A 16,997-nucleotide genomic window follows, 5' to 3' on the forward strand; every position below is an offset into this window, starting at 1 on the left:
ACCACTCAAAAGCGCAACTATGCGCTAAGTTCGCCATGCCAGAAATGAGTCATACTTCAGAAGGCTGTAGCAGAACGCTCCATAACGTTGGTGCAGCACTCTGAATCTATTAGTATGCCTCTTGTGTTCCAAATATGCACTGATTTTAATTACCTACACTTCCGATTCAGGGTACATCACTCAAGCACTGCGCTTATAAAGGAGTAATGCTGTTTCCATCACTCCAAAACCAAGTAAACTTCTTCTCTTTCTACGGAGGGGCTTCAAAGAAGAAGTTCACAAAAATACAAATTCCATCATTATTTGGTCTCTCTCATCTCATTTCAAGCCTGTGTGCCATTTTTCTTCCATGAAACTCAAAGTTTTGTTAATGCTGCTATTTTTCATGCAATGAATGTGAATGGGGAGGATGTCCAAGTGTGCAGTTAATTTATTTCTATGTCACACAAGGTTTGAAGTCAATGGTGCAAAAACATCAGTGGTTCTTTCAAGCCAAAGCCATCACGACAGATTCAAATAAAATTAAATATTCAGCAGAACACAAGACTGCAATTTCTGAAACACGAGATGAACTCATTTTTGTGTGAAAATTTTTTGTCTGAAAGTTTTTGGATTCATGAAAAGAAATTGACAAGTGCTTCCTACCATGTGTAAATTGGGCATAAAACGGAATTCCATGTGAAAGTATGTACTATGTATCATAATGATATTTCTCGAGTTCTTTGACTGTGTCTTTTTTTGTTTTTACTCTTTAACTTTGGGTAAAACGGAGAGCACGTCACCGTCCCTTTTTACAAATTACACCGAAGGAGAGGCGGGACCGACAGTGACAAACAACACACTTTTACAACACAACAATGGAGAAGTTAATGTTGCTGTTTACTGCGTTTTTACATTTCGTAAAGTTAGAATGAGATACTAGATATGCAATTTGTGAAGCTGTCATTCATAGTCGAGGATAAGCTTGCTTGCACACTCTATTTATGAATGATTGGTTTTCATTGACATACACACATTTAACTATTAAATTTCATGCTTACTAAGTATTTGTGAAAGAGTTTTCAGATAAGGTCTGTTTTATGATCAAATCCCTTACTTATTCACGAATGTTCCATGAATGAGACGTCCTGTGTATCCTTGCAGGCTTCAAATTGTCAAGAACTGTTATCTATAAATTTGTGTTAATTAACACGAGTTTCCTCTTTTTTTCGTGGCACTCAGCAAAACTTTTTGTGTCACGAACACGAACATTTTTCAATACACAGACCACGTGTGTATGTACATTTATATATTTCTAACCTGATATCAAAAGAAGTCGCTTTACTTTAAGAGTCGGCTAACCAACACCTTACCTCGCCCAAACACTAAAATCACAACCGCAAAGGCTAATTTAGCTTAAAACGCTAGTTTCACGAAGTGGCAAAGTGATGATAAAGGGCTTCCATAACCCCGCCCCTAAATCTAACGTCACAGGGGAAAGTCATGTCATGACAAAACATACGAATAAGGTCGTTGGAAATAGGAATTCACATGAATGAGCCACCTTGTAAAATAGGTCTGAATTCCCATCAGATTGTGTTGATTTATATATGTATACATAAGAAAGATATCGCGTATTAAAGAACTTTTGATGGAAAGTCGTGCTGGGTGACACACAAAAATTGTGTGCTGACTGACACGAAAAAGGGGGGAAATTCGTGTTGATGAACACGAATTAATAGATTACGATTCGTGACAATTTCACAAATTCCTGTGAGACTGTGTTGAAACACAAGAAGTAGTTCACCAGGAGTGAAAGCGAACCTACAAACTTTATTAGGGATGTAAAAGTGATACTCCTCTTCTGAAGCACCACAATTGCTTTGTGGAAGTTGCACATGATTAAAATCCCTAATGATATTTATTGCAGGTTAGCAAAGATATGAAGGGAGTAAATTATGAGATTTTTTTACTTTAGAGTCTTCCTGAATCCTATTCAATGGGCACTCCAGTGTGCTGGTCTGATACACTTAGCCCAGTAGCACACCCGACCATCTCTATTTCGAGGCCGGACAGGCAGGTCATAGGGCTGCAGAGTGCCTCGCAGGCTGCTGAATAAATTATTTGTTTCTTTATTTAGTAGGCAAAGATGATGACAGTTGAGTCAGGCTGGACTGGAAAGAGGATGTGTTAGAAGAGGAAAATAGACAGACGTCGGCATCTTTGGTTCATACGGTGCAGCTCAGTGCATGGAGAGAAAGGCGTGGGTGAGCGGCAGAACTTTCTCGTCTCATTTTAAATGAAAACTGATTTTCTCGCTTCTCTCCCTCATATAAATGCTTTCCTATTCATACACTCCACTCGAGCCTTTTCAACCACTTTCAATCGGATTTCACACAAAAGATAAAAGCGGCGAGACGCACAACAGCCAAAGTGCAGAAAATTGCACTGTTGCTGAGGGCAGGGAGCTAAAAATGCATCTGTGACTGGCTCAGAGCTAAAAATGACTAATATTTCTTCACTGAAGGTGTTTCTTTTTCTTCCTCAAGGACAGAAGTGAAGAATTTTTCTTTACATATCATCAAAGGCAGAGAGATGTCAAGTGGCAGAGAAGTTAGGAGCTCTCCGGGGTTGAAACGGTTATGGGTTGTGCAGCGTCACATGAAGTGTTGAAGAGATGTTTCTTGTGGAGTCAAAGCCGTCTCCATTCCTCTTAAAATGCTCTGATGTCACACAAAAATATATAGCAGCGCACATACAGTACAACATTTATTATGGCACCCAATCAAAACAAAATTCGATCAGATTGGATCGAACACTGCAATAAATGACTTATGTTTGTCTTGTTTTCCAGTAAAAATGTCAAACAAATTCTTGAATCAAGATGCATTTTCTTGATGAACACAACGACCCAAGAAAATAACTCTTTGTTTTTAGAACAAAGTATGAAATTTCAGTACATTTGTACTTAAAACAAGCAAAAACAAATCTGCCAATGGGGTAGGAAAAATAATCGTTTATGAAATATTTTTGGGACGTTTTTCTCATCAAGAAATTGCATCTTGATTAAAGAATATTTAGACAGTATGTTTGTCTTGTTTTCCAGTACAAATAAGAAGGAAAGTCATTTTTGGAATGAACATCAAGATCTAATATGAATTGAATGCCTAGTGCATAATCCAACTATTGTTAAACCAAACATCCTACAACTTAATCTGTGCACGTAAAACAAGACTATCTAGGTGTGAAAGCTTATGGCTACATCATCTGTCTTTAATGAAAAAACTCCAAATGTAATCGGAGAATCTTGACCATCTAGGCAGAGCGCAAGCAGCCGTGCATATCCTGAATGAATCTATTCCCTGTTGATTTAAGCAAGGCCACCACACGCTAACGGATGTCTTTAATGCTCGTATATCCTTCTTCAAACAGAATGATTTAGGAAACAGACTCCCAAGAGCACTGCCACCTGGTCTTTCCTGGTTTCTGGTCTTAACAGCTGCTTATTCTTACTGCTGTTACAATTGCCATGAAAAGAGAATCCAAAAATCCCGTCTCGTAGTAGATGCACAATGCCATTAGTCAACCATCCAATGATTTTATTAAGACAAATATCGTTCCAACCTCAGTTTAAGAATCGATAAGCCAACGCCAATGTCAATCCCTTGATTTATCTCCATCTTCTCCATTACCTCTGCCCTGTGACCTTATTAGTGGTGCACGTCTCACACCGTTTAAGCTAAGGACATGAAAGATGCCATAAATTGTGTTGCTTCTGTAAGCAGCCACACCAAATGTACAATGGACTGTATCTAAGGGAATATCATGTATCCATTTCACACTTTCCCACACTTTTTCCTGGCTAAAAGTAACCTTTGGTTACAATGTTTCATGCCATTCATACTTTATCCTGGGTTAGTAGTTCATTCATGACTTTAAACTTGCAAACACTGGTTTAACTGTCTTTTTGCATGTTTAAGGAGACAAAAATGAAACCAAAACGTGTTAATCTTCCAAAAGTATCAAAGAAAATATAGCTTCAGTTTTCCACGTCCGCTTGCAATATTTATGAGAAAAACAAAAAAGGCATCTTATTTTTCCATGATCCAGTGGAGGTGCACTTCTTTAGACATTCCACGCTTCTGCCTCAACATTATAAGAGCTCCAGTGTGTGATGGGATGGGACGTCTTACTGTCCATCGATCGGTTTGGATTTCCATTAAAAGGAGCTGGCACACAAGGACCTAAGTGATTCAGAGCGAGTGCTTTTGGGAAGAGAGTACCCTAGAAAAAAAACAGCTGCTAAATAATCAATGATTGATGGAGTAAATCACCCACAGTGAAAGAGGCCGAAATGTGGATGGCAATTCATTAGACATCTGAGAGTCAGAGTCCACTTCTGTGGCCCACCGCTCACACACAACATCCACAGCATCAGTAGAGTGAGAAGAGACAAGAGAAAGAAAAAAAATCTGATTCTGAGTTTGACAATCAACAAATGATTTAAGATATCAAACACTCTTCCTATTGTAGACAGTAACACAAGTATACAGAAGATTCAAGATTTCATTAGTGTTATAGTGTTATTATGTTGCTATAGGCCAACAATACAATAAAAAAAACAAAGCACACAAAAAGATTGCATAAAATAACCAATATTTTATTTGATTTAACTATTGCACTGGTACTGTTTTTAAGTAAACATTCTATGTATAATCAATATTTCTCATCATGTACCATCTTAGATTTTTTAATGAGCCTGCTTCACAAAAAACACGATATTTAGAAATCAAGTATTTACTGTTAAATTATATAAATATATACATTTGCATTGAGAAACCGGCTTTAGCAGCATCTGGAACTTTTTATATCTATGGTCTAAGACTTAGTGGAGGCGGGGACCAATTTGCATATTCATGAATCCAGCTATACTGAATGTCATTTTGAAGCATGAAGAAAAAAAATAACTTAACAAATGCGTACATTTAAAGTGATAAAATGATCAAATGCATTGGGACATTAATAAATGCAGAGGAGAAACGGACCAAAAAATACTTTTTTTTGTGAAAATATAAAAACAACTAGCTGAAGCTACTTTTGAAATAGGAAAATTCCTAAATAATTACACTGAATATTTTGAAACATTGTCTCCTCAAAAGCAAAGTCAATCAAGCTCTTGTATAGTATGCTCATGCTCATGCTTCCTACTTGGGCGGCTCACTAGGTTTCAGGACAGTGCTCATGTACCAGAGAACAGAGACATTTCATTTAAAAAACGTGCAGGTAATCCTGTTTCATTTTTATTTTTGAGATGCCATGATCCTATGCTAAGACATGTGGCTTAAAGGCAGGATAGCGATTCTTTCCAAAAACTAAATGTGTGCAGGTCAAAAGTCTGTTTAGAACCACTAAGTAACGTGGTCTGAATTTATAAACATCTTCTGTGGAAGGCACAAGACCAGTGGCGGTTTTAGGCACGGGCAAACCGGGCAGCCGCCCGGGGCGCCAAATTTTCACGACACGTGGGGGGCGGCACAAGCACTTGAAAAAGAAAAATAATCCGCGCCGCAAAGCAGGTTTCTATTATGTATAATATAACTGTCTGTGTGGGGAATTGGTAAATCGCCGCCCCTGCTTGCTGAGAAGCGCAGAAGCTGTGTGAAAACTGTAAAGGGGAGGGGCTGATCCCCTGATGGACAGTTCACCTCTCCCAAATGGAGCGGACAAGGAGGGGGGCCCATTTAGTGGGCTAAAATCAGTCACACCTTGACTTTCTTCTAAATAACGCACATTTCATTCATAATTTTAAAGCACAGGCCTATTTTTCCACGTTTTTTTCTGCATTGTGTGTGAAATGGCTAATAAAAAAAGTTAATCCAAAACGATTATGTGGAGGTGAAGTGGTTTAGTCTTGATTGTCGAGTGCCAGATAAACATGAAAGCGATGGAGAGAAAAAGGTTTAAGCCGTCAGGTGCCCAATATAAGAAAAAATCAAAGTAGAAGCGGAGAAAGGAGCAAAAGATAAAGGTATGTAACTACGTTCTCTCTGTATGATTACGGTGACGTTATCCATCATCAATGAAGGGCTAATGTTAATGGGTGGTAACGTTAACTCTTACGTTTGTTAGCCTTCTTGCTATGATGCTTATACAACAATAATTCGGTCTTAACTCAACAAACACGAGATCTAATTTCACCATAAGATTGTGCTTTGCAACAAAACTGTTACAAGTAAAGTTATTATTTATTTCCATCATTGGGGTTAATGTTGGGCCCTGTAATTAGCCAACGAAATTAACATATGTCTGGATGTGTTCAAAGGCAAACATTTGCTATAACTCTGTTGCGTGACAAAGAATATAATTTGAGGCAGTAACCAAGGAGCTAATTGTTCCTCCCTTAGATTAGATTAATAAAGCGTCTAATGAGTCATGACAGACATTTGGCATGTAAGGGCATGTTTATTTAAATTTGCAATTCATAAGAGTTATACTGTAGCCTACTGTCTTTTGATGTCAATTTCAATTGCAAATTCATGGGCACTTCTAAAGTATTTTGGAGAATCCTCTGTCACTGGTCAGCCATCAAAAACCATCAGCCTCCTTGAATTTTATCACTTTTATGCATGATAAGGATCTATCAGAGATCTACCCCAACTTTTGGACTGCTCTCAGGATTACACTTACTCTGCCAGTCACTGTGGCTCAAGCAGAGAGGAGCTTTTCAAAAGTTGATCAAGTCATACCTGAGGTCAACCATGTCTCAAGAACAGCTCACTGGCCTTCCTATCATCAGTATCAATAACTCAATAGGGGGCAGATTTCGTATGATGACATTATTGATGATTTTGCATTAAGGAAGGCCAGAAAGGTCAGGTTTTAGTTTGTGTTTTCTGTTCTTAGTGCAATAGTGTAATTATGTAGATTTGCTTTTGTGTGATGAAGGATTTGTGCTATTTAGAATATTTTTTCTATATTTTATTTGTATATTATTCTTAATATTTTAATGTTGTTGTTCTCTGGTCGTGTTACATCATGATACATATGTACATCATGTACATATGTTGCAACATTTATGTACATAGAGTATATTTAAGTTCTGATAACTTATACTGATTTGTGCAGAATTGTGTTTTTAAAATGTTCTGTTGAAGGATTTGTGCAATTGAGAAATATAAGGTTCGTCTTACACTTATATAGTTATGGTAAAACATGGCTTTTTTTCTCTCGGATGGGTGGGAGTAGATGGGGGGGCACCCAGAGCGGATCTCGCCCGGGGAGTGATTCAATGTAGAACCGCCACTGCACAAGACCATATAATGTTTGTTCAATAATTTTGCAAACGGCAGTAAATGTGATTTATCAGTTTACTGTCAGTTGAATCAAGCATGTGTTCTTGTATCATCAAGCAAATACATTCTTAAAAAAAGATTTTTGCCGAATGGTTCCATTAAGAACCTTTGACACCTGAAGAATTTTTAAGTAACAAAAAAAATCAAATGATACTTTTGAGAAAATAGACCTTGTGAAACCAGAAATTGTTCTTCTATGGCATCGCTGTGATGTAGCACCCTATTTTTAAGAGCCTAATCTATATTTGCACACTTTCTGTCTCACACACTTTGATCCTGGGAATTGAAATGTCACAAGATAGCATGTTGACTACATTAAAGTCAGAGTAATGTTTGTTGATACCTAACAGTTAAAGAAAACTGATTTGTTGGTGGCAGCTAAAACCTCTTAAATAATTGAAACTGACCGGCACCTTGCAAAGCAGAGAAACGTTTAGTCAGGAAGTTTTCTGCAATTATTTTATGGGCCAAACAAAACAAATTCATTCACTTAAAATTATTACAGTCATCACCCCTACTCAACGTGAACCCTTAAAAATCAAGAATGTTTATAAAAGAAATCTCAGCAAGGAATCGTCTTATGCGCTGTTAAGATTTAAGGCAATGCAATGTCAACATCAAGATGGGCCTTGGTTTTGAACTAGAAACAATTAAAGGCTTTACACTCTGGTTTGTACTGTAACGTAATCCATCCGTATTGTTTCAGGTATGCCATAACATTGCTTAATAAATAATGACTTGACTGAATGACTCACTAGGATACACTTTTCACAAAATAAACTATCTTCCTTGCGTTATAAATAGTTCAAGGTTCCTTATAATTCCTAATTTAGTGGCATTAGGAAACTAAATTCCGCTGCTTGAAATAAGCAACTCAGCTGTGAGTTGTTTACAGTAGACAAAAATAACGTCTGTCCATCTTCCAATCTGCATTTAGATTCCCATCACCAGAGTCACCAAATAAGATTGAAATGTTTAAAATGAGAAAAATAATCACTCATCTGTTTTTCTAAATCTCATATTACACACATTCATACAGTATAAGTGGATTCCAATTCGTTCTCACTGCCGACTCGTCACATATCTAAGTCTCCTTTAGGTGCAGGGTGCCTTTTGGTGCCCATTTTTTTGATGAGCGGGATATTACATTGCTTTAGGTTGTTCACTATAAAGTTTATTTCATTGCATTTGTAAAAATATAATTGGTTTCAGAAATATTTATGGTTTCAAAATTGTTTGGAGGACCTAAACCCCCCTGACCTAAACCTAACCACTTTTCAACCATATAAAACACAACACGCAAATAAAAGTACAGTCACAGGTATTTATTAGACAAGCAGACCAAAAACTGTATAAACAATTATTTACTCGACTTGCAGACCTTCTGAACCGAAGCCGTATGATATTTTTATCCGGAGAACTCATAAACAATAACGTAAGCATGGCCCAGTTGATCACGGGAGCCATTTACGTTTCACGTTCAAATCAGACGTAATGACGCAGTCGGTCATGATGAGACACACAAGAGCCAATACTATAGGGAAAAAGAAAGAAAAAAAGCATAGGCTATAGGGACCCCAAGAGATGACGTGTTTTTCTAGGTCAACACGGAAGTTAGTGCTGCAGTGGATTCCTCAATCGAAATCCTATGCATTTTTCCCATAGACTTTAGGAAGATCGCTAAAAATAAGCTCTGTGATTAAGAAATGTTCATGATGTTTACACGTTTTGTCTATCAAGATAATCTTTACAAATTAACACAACATGTGTTACTTTTGAAGCCGAAATACAATCGCAGAAGTAAAAAGCTAACATGAGGCTATAAACAGACTACACTTGATATCAACGTCACCAACGCTCAGACAACTCCTACAAACCTTATTTAAAATGTGTTTCCTGGTAAGTAATTACTCCGTGAATTAATACACATCTACGTTTTTAGAGATTTGTGTCCATGTTGAAATATTTGTGAGCTTTATATGCATGATGACAATATAAATCACGAGTGGGTTATAACAGGCGTGTTTTATGTCATAGAATAAAACGTGAAAACATTTAAGAGGTTTTCTTAACCACAGACCTTATGCGATTTACCAGGCGAAACCCATTTAAACTTCCACGGTTCACATACAATAATATGTCATCTCTAATGCTCCCTATTCCACAAACAAAACTGATCTAACAATTTCATCTGTTCACCGGACCTGAGATGTACGGCGGATGGTGATCGCTTTCGCATCTGTTGGTACACTTATGTGTATATCAGTGTTGGGTGTAACTAGTTACTAAGTAATTAGTTACTGTATTTTAATTACTTTTCCCTTGAAAAAGTAAAGTAAGGGATTACTCATATGTTTTCTGTAATTTAGTTACAGTTACTTTTGATGTACTTAAACTAAAATTACACCCCAATATATAATTTCATAAACAGAGTCAAATTTGACAGCCTAACTCCACAGGGAAAACCGCAGACTAACACTGTTCCAATATGGCGGACAACGTATGTACTGTGGCCCAGAGAAACAGCTGCTAACTGCATTTAGTTATATAAAGTATATATCTATACAACCTCACTTTCCTCAAATCTAGCTCTATCACATAAAATTGATCTCTATGAGCATTCGGCTGGAGACGACTGAAGGGACTGTCTGCGAAGTGCAAAAAGTGTTGCTACAAAAATAGTCATCAACGTAACATTGCAGTGTCCCCAAATCCAGTTTGAACATCAATGTTCTCCTGCTGGTCATACTACAAAACATAGTTTGATCAAATGACTTTTTGCATAATTTCCTGAATTCCTTGATTATTTATTCCTTTTACCGGTTTGTACTTTGCAAATGATGCAGTACTGCCTGAGATCAAGGCTTGTTTAAAGAAAATTGTAGTTCGTTGTCTACATCAGTGTTGCCGACTATTTTCAATGGAAAGTAGCCAAAGCCTGCCCGAAAAGTCACATAAATGTCGGCAGAAGACGACACGTGTTAATTATCATACCAGTGACACGTCTTATCTGACAAGCTAATCGCTTCAGGTCTGCTTCATATCTCTACTCTCTGAACTGTCGTATACAGTATTATAATAAAACAATACACACAAATGCACAACAATTAGATTCTTGATTACTTCTTTTTCTGTTTCTGTTGGCAGACTACCAATTTTATGTATTAGTAAGTAAACTTTAAACACTGTTGTCTGAACTGAATATGCTGCTTCTCCCTGCCGCTCACTGAAGATAGTAGACATAGAGGCGATGGTATTCTGCCAATACGATAACTGGGTCTCGTGGGGCAGTAGATGTGAAGCAGAATGTTTCGCTGAGTCGTCAAGGCTTATTCAGAAAGAAGCTAGATTGTCGCTAATCCATCCATCCATCCATCCATCCATCTTCTTCCGCTTCATCCTGGGCCGGGTCGCAGGGGCAGCAGTGTAAGCAGGGATGCCCAGACTTCCCTCTCCCTAGACACTTCCTCCAGCTCTTCCGGGGGGACACCGAGGCGTTCCCGGGCCAGTAGGTCCTAGGTCTTCCCCGGGGTCTCCTCCCGGTGGGACATGCCCGGAAAACCTTCCCAGGAAGGCATCCAGGGGGCATCTGAAAAAGATGCCCGAGCCAGCTCAGCTGGCCCTTCTCGATGTGGAGAAGCAGCGGCTCTACTCTGAGCTCCTCCCGAGTTACCGAGCTTCTCACCCTATCTCTAAGGGGTCGCCCAGCCACCATGCGGAGAAAGCTCATTTCGGCCGCCTGTATCCGGGATCTTGTCCTTTCGGTCATGACCCACAGCTCATGACCATAGGTGAGAGTAGAAACGTAGATTTACCGGTAAATCGAGAGCTTCGCCTTGCAGCTCACCTCCTTCTTCACCACGACAGACCGGTACAACGACCGTAGTACTGCAGAAGCTGCACCGATTCCGCCTGTCAATCTCCCGTTCCATCCTTCCCTCACTCGTGAACAAGACCCCCAGATACTTGAACTCCTCCACTTGAGACAGGAACTCTACACCAACCTGAAGTGGGCAAGCCCGATAGTTGGAGCACATCCTCCGGTCCGCCTTCTTAAAAAGAGAGACCACCACCCCGGGCTGCCAGTCCAAAAGAACTGCTTTTAGTCTGATCCATCACCTAGGACCTGTTTGCCTTGGGGGACCCTACCAGGGGCATATAGCCCCAGACAACATAGCTCCTACGGTCTTTCGGGTACTCACACCCCTCCACCACGGTAAAGTGGCAGTTCAAGGAGGGGCGTCGCTAATCCCTTTTTGAAAAATAATTTGCTAAAGGGATTTGAAAAGTCGCTGAATCTAGCGACAAAGTTACCAAGTTGGCAACACTGGTCTACATTACTTGGACTGAGATGTCATTTGTGTTTAACAACGTTTAGCTCATAAGTTATTGATCGGAAATTCTGTGCATCAATTGTCGACCTTTCTTGTATTTTTTATACATAAGTATAAAACTCTTTGAACTGCTCCATTGTTAATGTACGGGCATTAAACAAAAAGTGTCCTCCCAAACAACGCAAAATGTTCTGTGAGAGAATGCAAATATCTTTGCGAGAATTTTTTTTGTCCTTTAGTGGCTCTGTAAATTTAGAAGCCAGGGGTTGGGTTCATAACAGCATTTTTAAGAGTCTGCAGGAACCCTTAATTCTGTGATGTGGCTGTTCACATGATGTCACCATGGTGATGAGATGACCACATCATCATTTTTAATGATATTTCTCAAAAGTGTCATATCATTACATTATATAAAATACTTTTCATTGGTATAATTGTCTGCATTTAAAAGCGAATAAAAAGTGCACTGACAATTCTATTAGACTGCAGTTACTAAATTTTAAGACAAAAGATTGATACTAAAAAAATATTTGATCAAACAGTATACAAAAGACAGCTGCATATTTTCTGGTGTTTCACTGCATGTAGGTGAGAGCAGGGCCAGGACAGAGCCCAGCACAAGTTTAAGAAACACAATACAATTCATCAAGCAGAAATATCATAAATTTACTACGACAACTATAACGTATGAAAATACCAAACCACTCGTTCAGCTAACAAGTAAAATAATTTCCCTCAAAACTGACCTGTGACCTGATAACGAAAGATCAAAAGTTGAACTTTCAGGTTCAAACTTGCCACAATTCTTAGCTGCCCCTACTGTGTTTGCTTATTTACCCAACAGCTATATATATAAAAACAACTATAAGGATTGGATAAGATTGCAAGGTAAAAAATTTGGTAACAATTGCACTTTTGACTCAAAACCTTATATATTGAGACTTTTGACAACTATAGCCCCGGATTACACATATAATAGGTAGCCTACTTTATTATTTTTTAAATTAAATATAATATGCAACCCGAACCTTGCACTATAATTATTGCAAGCAACATCTCATTATCAAATGAAGTCGTATGGCTGCTTTATGGGAGCGTACAGTGTTATAAACCCCGATGCATGCAAATCATAGCCCACAAACAAGTTCAATGGCACAAAAATGTCAATCTTATATCTGTAGCACTGGATGCCCCCGTGCTGTGTTCGTCGATTCAATCATAACCAAACACAGCTCGTCTTATGATGATCTGTAGACATCGATGGTCTCACCTGCCGTTAGGCGCCTGTCCCAACAGCTCCGGCTTCGAGATGTTCTGAGGTGGCTTGAAATGCGATAGAAAAGAGCTACAAAACTGTCGCAATGTCCCAAATTGCATTTTTGCCTGCCCCCTCCTACCTAAGCAACCCAGTAGTCTTTCACTTCGGGGAACAACAACACCAGCACACCCACAGCACCACGACCCCCTATATCCGACGCGCTGCCGTGTGGATCAAGTCCCATATTTTGCCGGAGATGTGATGGACGCGCGCCTCATGGTCCAGCCCTGAGGTGATGCTGCGGATGCGGGGAGCGCGGGGTGGATGCCGTCTGACGGCCAGAGAGAGAGAAAAACAGCGCTGCATTTTTACCGGCTAAAATGTCCGGATGCGTCCATGCGCCACCGTCTCGCTTCGAAAATTCAGCCAGACCCGGAGAAGAGCAGACTCTCTCTCACTCATCGTTCCCGACGAGCAGTCGCCGGCTGTTCTATTACGCGGGTCTCTGTGAGAGATGCGCAAACGGAGATGTAGACGCGGTGCGCTCTGACGGGAGAAGTAGAGACAGAGGCTGTGTCTTACAACCTCGTGAGGCAGCAATTTTTGACGGCGTAGGCTCAAATCGAACGCGTCTGTGATGCTGACTAGGTAGGAGGCTCACTTGGTTTTTGAGCCAGAGCCGAAGAGCGCGCTTGAGTCTGTTTCAGCAGACCGTCCAAAGCACTCGAGCAGCGCGCTCTAGAGTGCACGACTGATATATATAGACTTGTGCCTTTATGAAAAGCACCATATTTCGTTTCATTTCACGTTCAAAATTCCGAGGAGAAACTTGAGGAGGATCTTTGAAGCAAGGGCGTTTCCGGGTGTAAGTACTCGTTTTAATGTAACCACTGTTTTTCCAAATGCTTCAGTATGGCTTAAGATCCCATTTGAAATTTTCTTTTTTCTCATCTTTTGTTACGCGGTTAAACGACACGTTTTTCTCAAAAAAATACGAGCTATTTCTATGTCCTCTAAAGTAGTAGGCTATGGAATGTTTCGTTGGATATAAATGAACAAGCTTGGTGCCGTTAAATTGCATTTCTGGAGAAAAAAACCTGATGTTACTAGAGCTAGCTTTTTGACTAATCATTTCTAACAACTGTCCCGATTGCCACGACCATCATGATGACATCATAGGAATGAGCACTTGGACGTACAGGAATGGCCATGAAAACGTATACATATTTGCGCGATTTGATTTGTTTAAATCTTAAAACGTTTCCTTTCGTTTTTTTATTGTAATTGGCGCAGTTGTGGTCAGAAGAATTAGATCTGGGACAGAAAGTGTACACGGGGACATTTGTCTCGGACTCAACAGCGCCTATCACAGTCAAGAGGCCGCATTCACCCAAGGCGTTGTTGCATACAGAATCAAACAGAGCGCATCTGAAAAGAACAGAACATGGGGATCGTTTGATGTAGCCTACAAATGCATCATTACATTTTTATATGATGTTGCCTATATGTAGACTTCCCTTATTATCATCTAGACCACTTAAGAAGCAAAACTGAAGAAGTCCGCTTTGTGAGCAAGTCCAGAGTCCTTAAAGGCTACGGGAGGAAAATGTTCCACTGAGAAATGTGCATATAGCCTACAGAAGCAGACACGCCTTTAATAGGGTGTCCTCAGAGGAAAGTGTTGGTGGTCCTAGCTTTGTAATGACCACTTTTGTCTTTTAATCTGAAGGTGACCGCTTCAAAATCCGGACATGGTCATTTAGGGAGTGGTGTCTAGCTAAGACAAGCATTACCACAACTACTGCCTATGCTCATAAATATAAAGGTTCCTAAAATGTTCTTCATTGGGACTTGAACATCCACAGAATGTTGCACAAACAGATTGCTTTTTAACAAGAGAAAGGTTCTTCCCATTATAAGAAGAAAATAAATAAATAAATGGTTGTTTTAAAGGGGTCATATGGTGCGAATACGTGTTTTTCTGTGTCTTTGGCGTGTTATAAGTTGCCTATGCTTGTGTTAGACACGTGAAAATGCAAAAACTAAAGTGTGTGAACAAAAGAAGCATTTTTATCTAAAAGCAAATGCTCACAAAGACCTGCTTGAAACGCTTTGTGTAACCACACCTCCATAAATCTATTTTAAATAAATTTGTGGTTTGATTTGACCTAGACTGCACAAATGTATACGCAAGGAAGGTGGTGTACCTGTCAGTACAATTGGTTTGGATCCTGATGTTCCAAATATGGTAATTGGCGTAACATTTCCGCCACATGCTTGCAGTACTCGACCAATAAATACGCACAGGTTATCTGGCCAATCATAGCACACCTCGTTTATCAGAGCCATGAGCTTTGTTTAAAATCTGTGCATTTCAGAGAGGCAGAGCAAAGAGGAGATACAAACATGCACGGTATATCACGTATACACATTGCATTACATCTAAAACAAACTATAATATTCGTTTAAGGCGTGTTATATGACCCCTTTAAGACATTTACACCGTGTGTACACAGACACAGCACAGGCACGATGCAACTCAACAAAAGACAATAGAAGGCATTATAATATTACATCTTGACGACACATGATGAAAATTCTGTGAGAACAAGCCAATGTGTCATGTCACATCGCGCAGGTCGTGTCCGGTGTAGACACAGTGTTAGAATGAAAGATTCTCTTTATATGGCATTTCCACAAAGAATCCTTTAGAGCACCTTTCTTTTTTAAAGTGTACTTTTTAAGCGTACACCCTCTGAAGTGCACAACAGGTGAATGTAACCACACTGCTTTCAAAACATAAAAATTTAATTCGAGAGTTAGCCATACACTGCCATATTAATAAATACACTGAATGTTCCATTAAGTCAGACAAATATCATAGATAATTGTTCCTACACAAGAGGATAACACAGTTCTGCCAAATTGAGGTGTTGAATTACTGCAATGTTGCAAAAGAAGTGTGCGAATTTTTCAATGTTTGAATATGGTTTGAACATGTTTGTATACACAACAAATAAGAACGCGCAACTAAACTATAAATAGAATAATATTATACTAGTGTAGATACATTTTAGGTCAGAAGGCAGAACATACAACCAATTAGATCTGTATTCTTCACAGCAACCCTAGTAATTGAAAACCTTGATGATGTCATACATATACAGTACATCCAGTTTTCCAACCCAAATGTTTCTCTACGCAAGAAGACAGATAAATTTGAAGACAGCTAAAACAAATCAGATTAAATTTGACACATACAGTATGAGATGCTGGAGAATAAATTGGGTATTCCTAACCTGTCTGTGGGGACCCCCGAACCGTTTCTGAGAGGGTCCTGGGTTGCACTGACCGGGCCTCCTCTCACTTTGGCTTGGGACCCTGATCTGGACCCCTCAGAACCACTGTAGAACCACTCTCCCGACTTGGTGAGGATTTCTTGTTGTTTTCGGCACAGGTTGCATACCCACATTACCTGCATTGGAAATGATTTAAATAAAAAAAACTGAAGTAGTTGAATCTGTCACAGAGCTTTTCACCAGTACTGCGGAAAGAACATGTACAGTATTGGCCCAAAGTGAGGTCTGCCATAGGACAATTGAAAAATATTGAAACATTACAGTATAGTCTATTAAATATATTATTAAAGATGAATTAAAGTTTTGTATGTGTGTAGTTGTGAGTGTAGTGGAAGAAGACTGATTTTAGGAGAGCTGGCAAATATGACACTACATCTGAAAGCCTATTGAGTAGTTTATTTAGAATAAACCCCATCCCGTGTCTTTCTGCCAAATCATTTTCTAAAATGAACAGTTTAGTGTTCAAAGTTCAGTATTTTCTCCATTTTGTACCATACAGATCATATATTGATACCATACTTGAACCAGTAGGGTTAAAGCAAACATTTTACAAATATCCCTCCGGACTTCAGCTTTTGCCAATACTGCGAGATCAAAACAGTTTTAATAACCCTAACCCTAACCCTAACCCTAACCTAACATTTAAATGAATAAACTTTGTTCAAACCAAAAACCAATAAAAACGAAGTGAGAGTATTGATTCAAACACAAAATG

General features: G+C 39.1%; 1 protein-coding gene across 3 annotated transcripts in view; it reads right to left on the reverse strand.

The window, feature by feature from the left end:
* rims2b (regulating synaptic membrane exocytosis 2b) overlaps window positions 1–16,997 on the reverse strand; it is an 86,679-nt gene that overhangs the window by 56,133 nt on the left and 13,549 nt on the right. For 2 of the 3 annotated variants that reach the window (XM_056741660.1, XM_056741659.1), the window contains one exon: window positions 16,223–16,398. In XM_056741660.1, coding sequence (XP_056597638.1) covers window positions 16,223–16,398 — 176 coding nt within the window. Of the gene's footprint in view, window positions 1–12,935; window positions 13,462–16,222; window positions 16,399–16,997 lie in introns of those variants that run through there. The other variant, XM_056741661.1, reaches the window with a different exon arrangement.

This window comes from Triplophysa dalaica, chromosome 25, assembly GCF_015846415.1.
Source record: "Triplophysa dalaica isolate WHDGS20190420 chromosome 25, ASM1584641v1, whole genome shotgun sequence".
Lineage (NCBI taxonomy): Eukaryota > Metazoa > Chordata > Actinopteri > Cypriniformes > Nemacheilidae > Triplophysa > Triplophysa dalaica.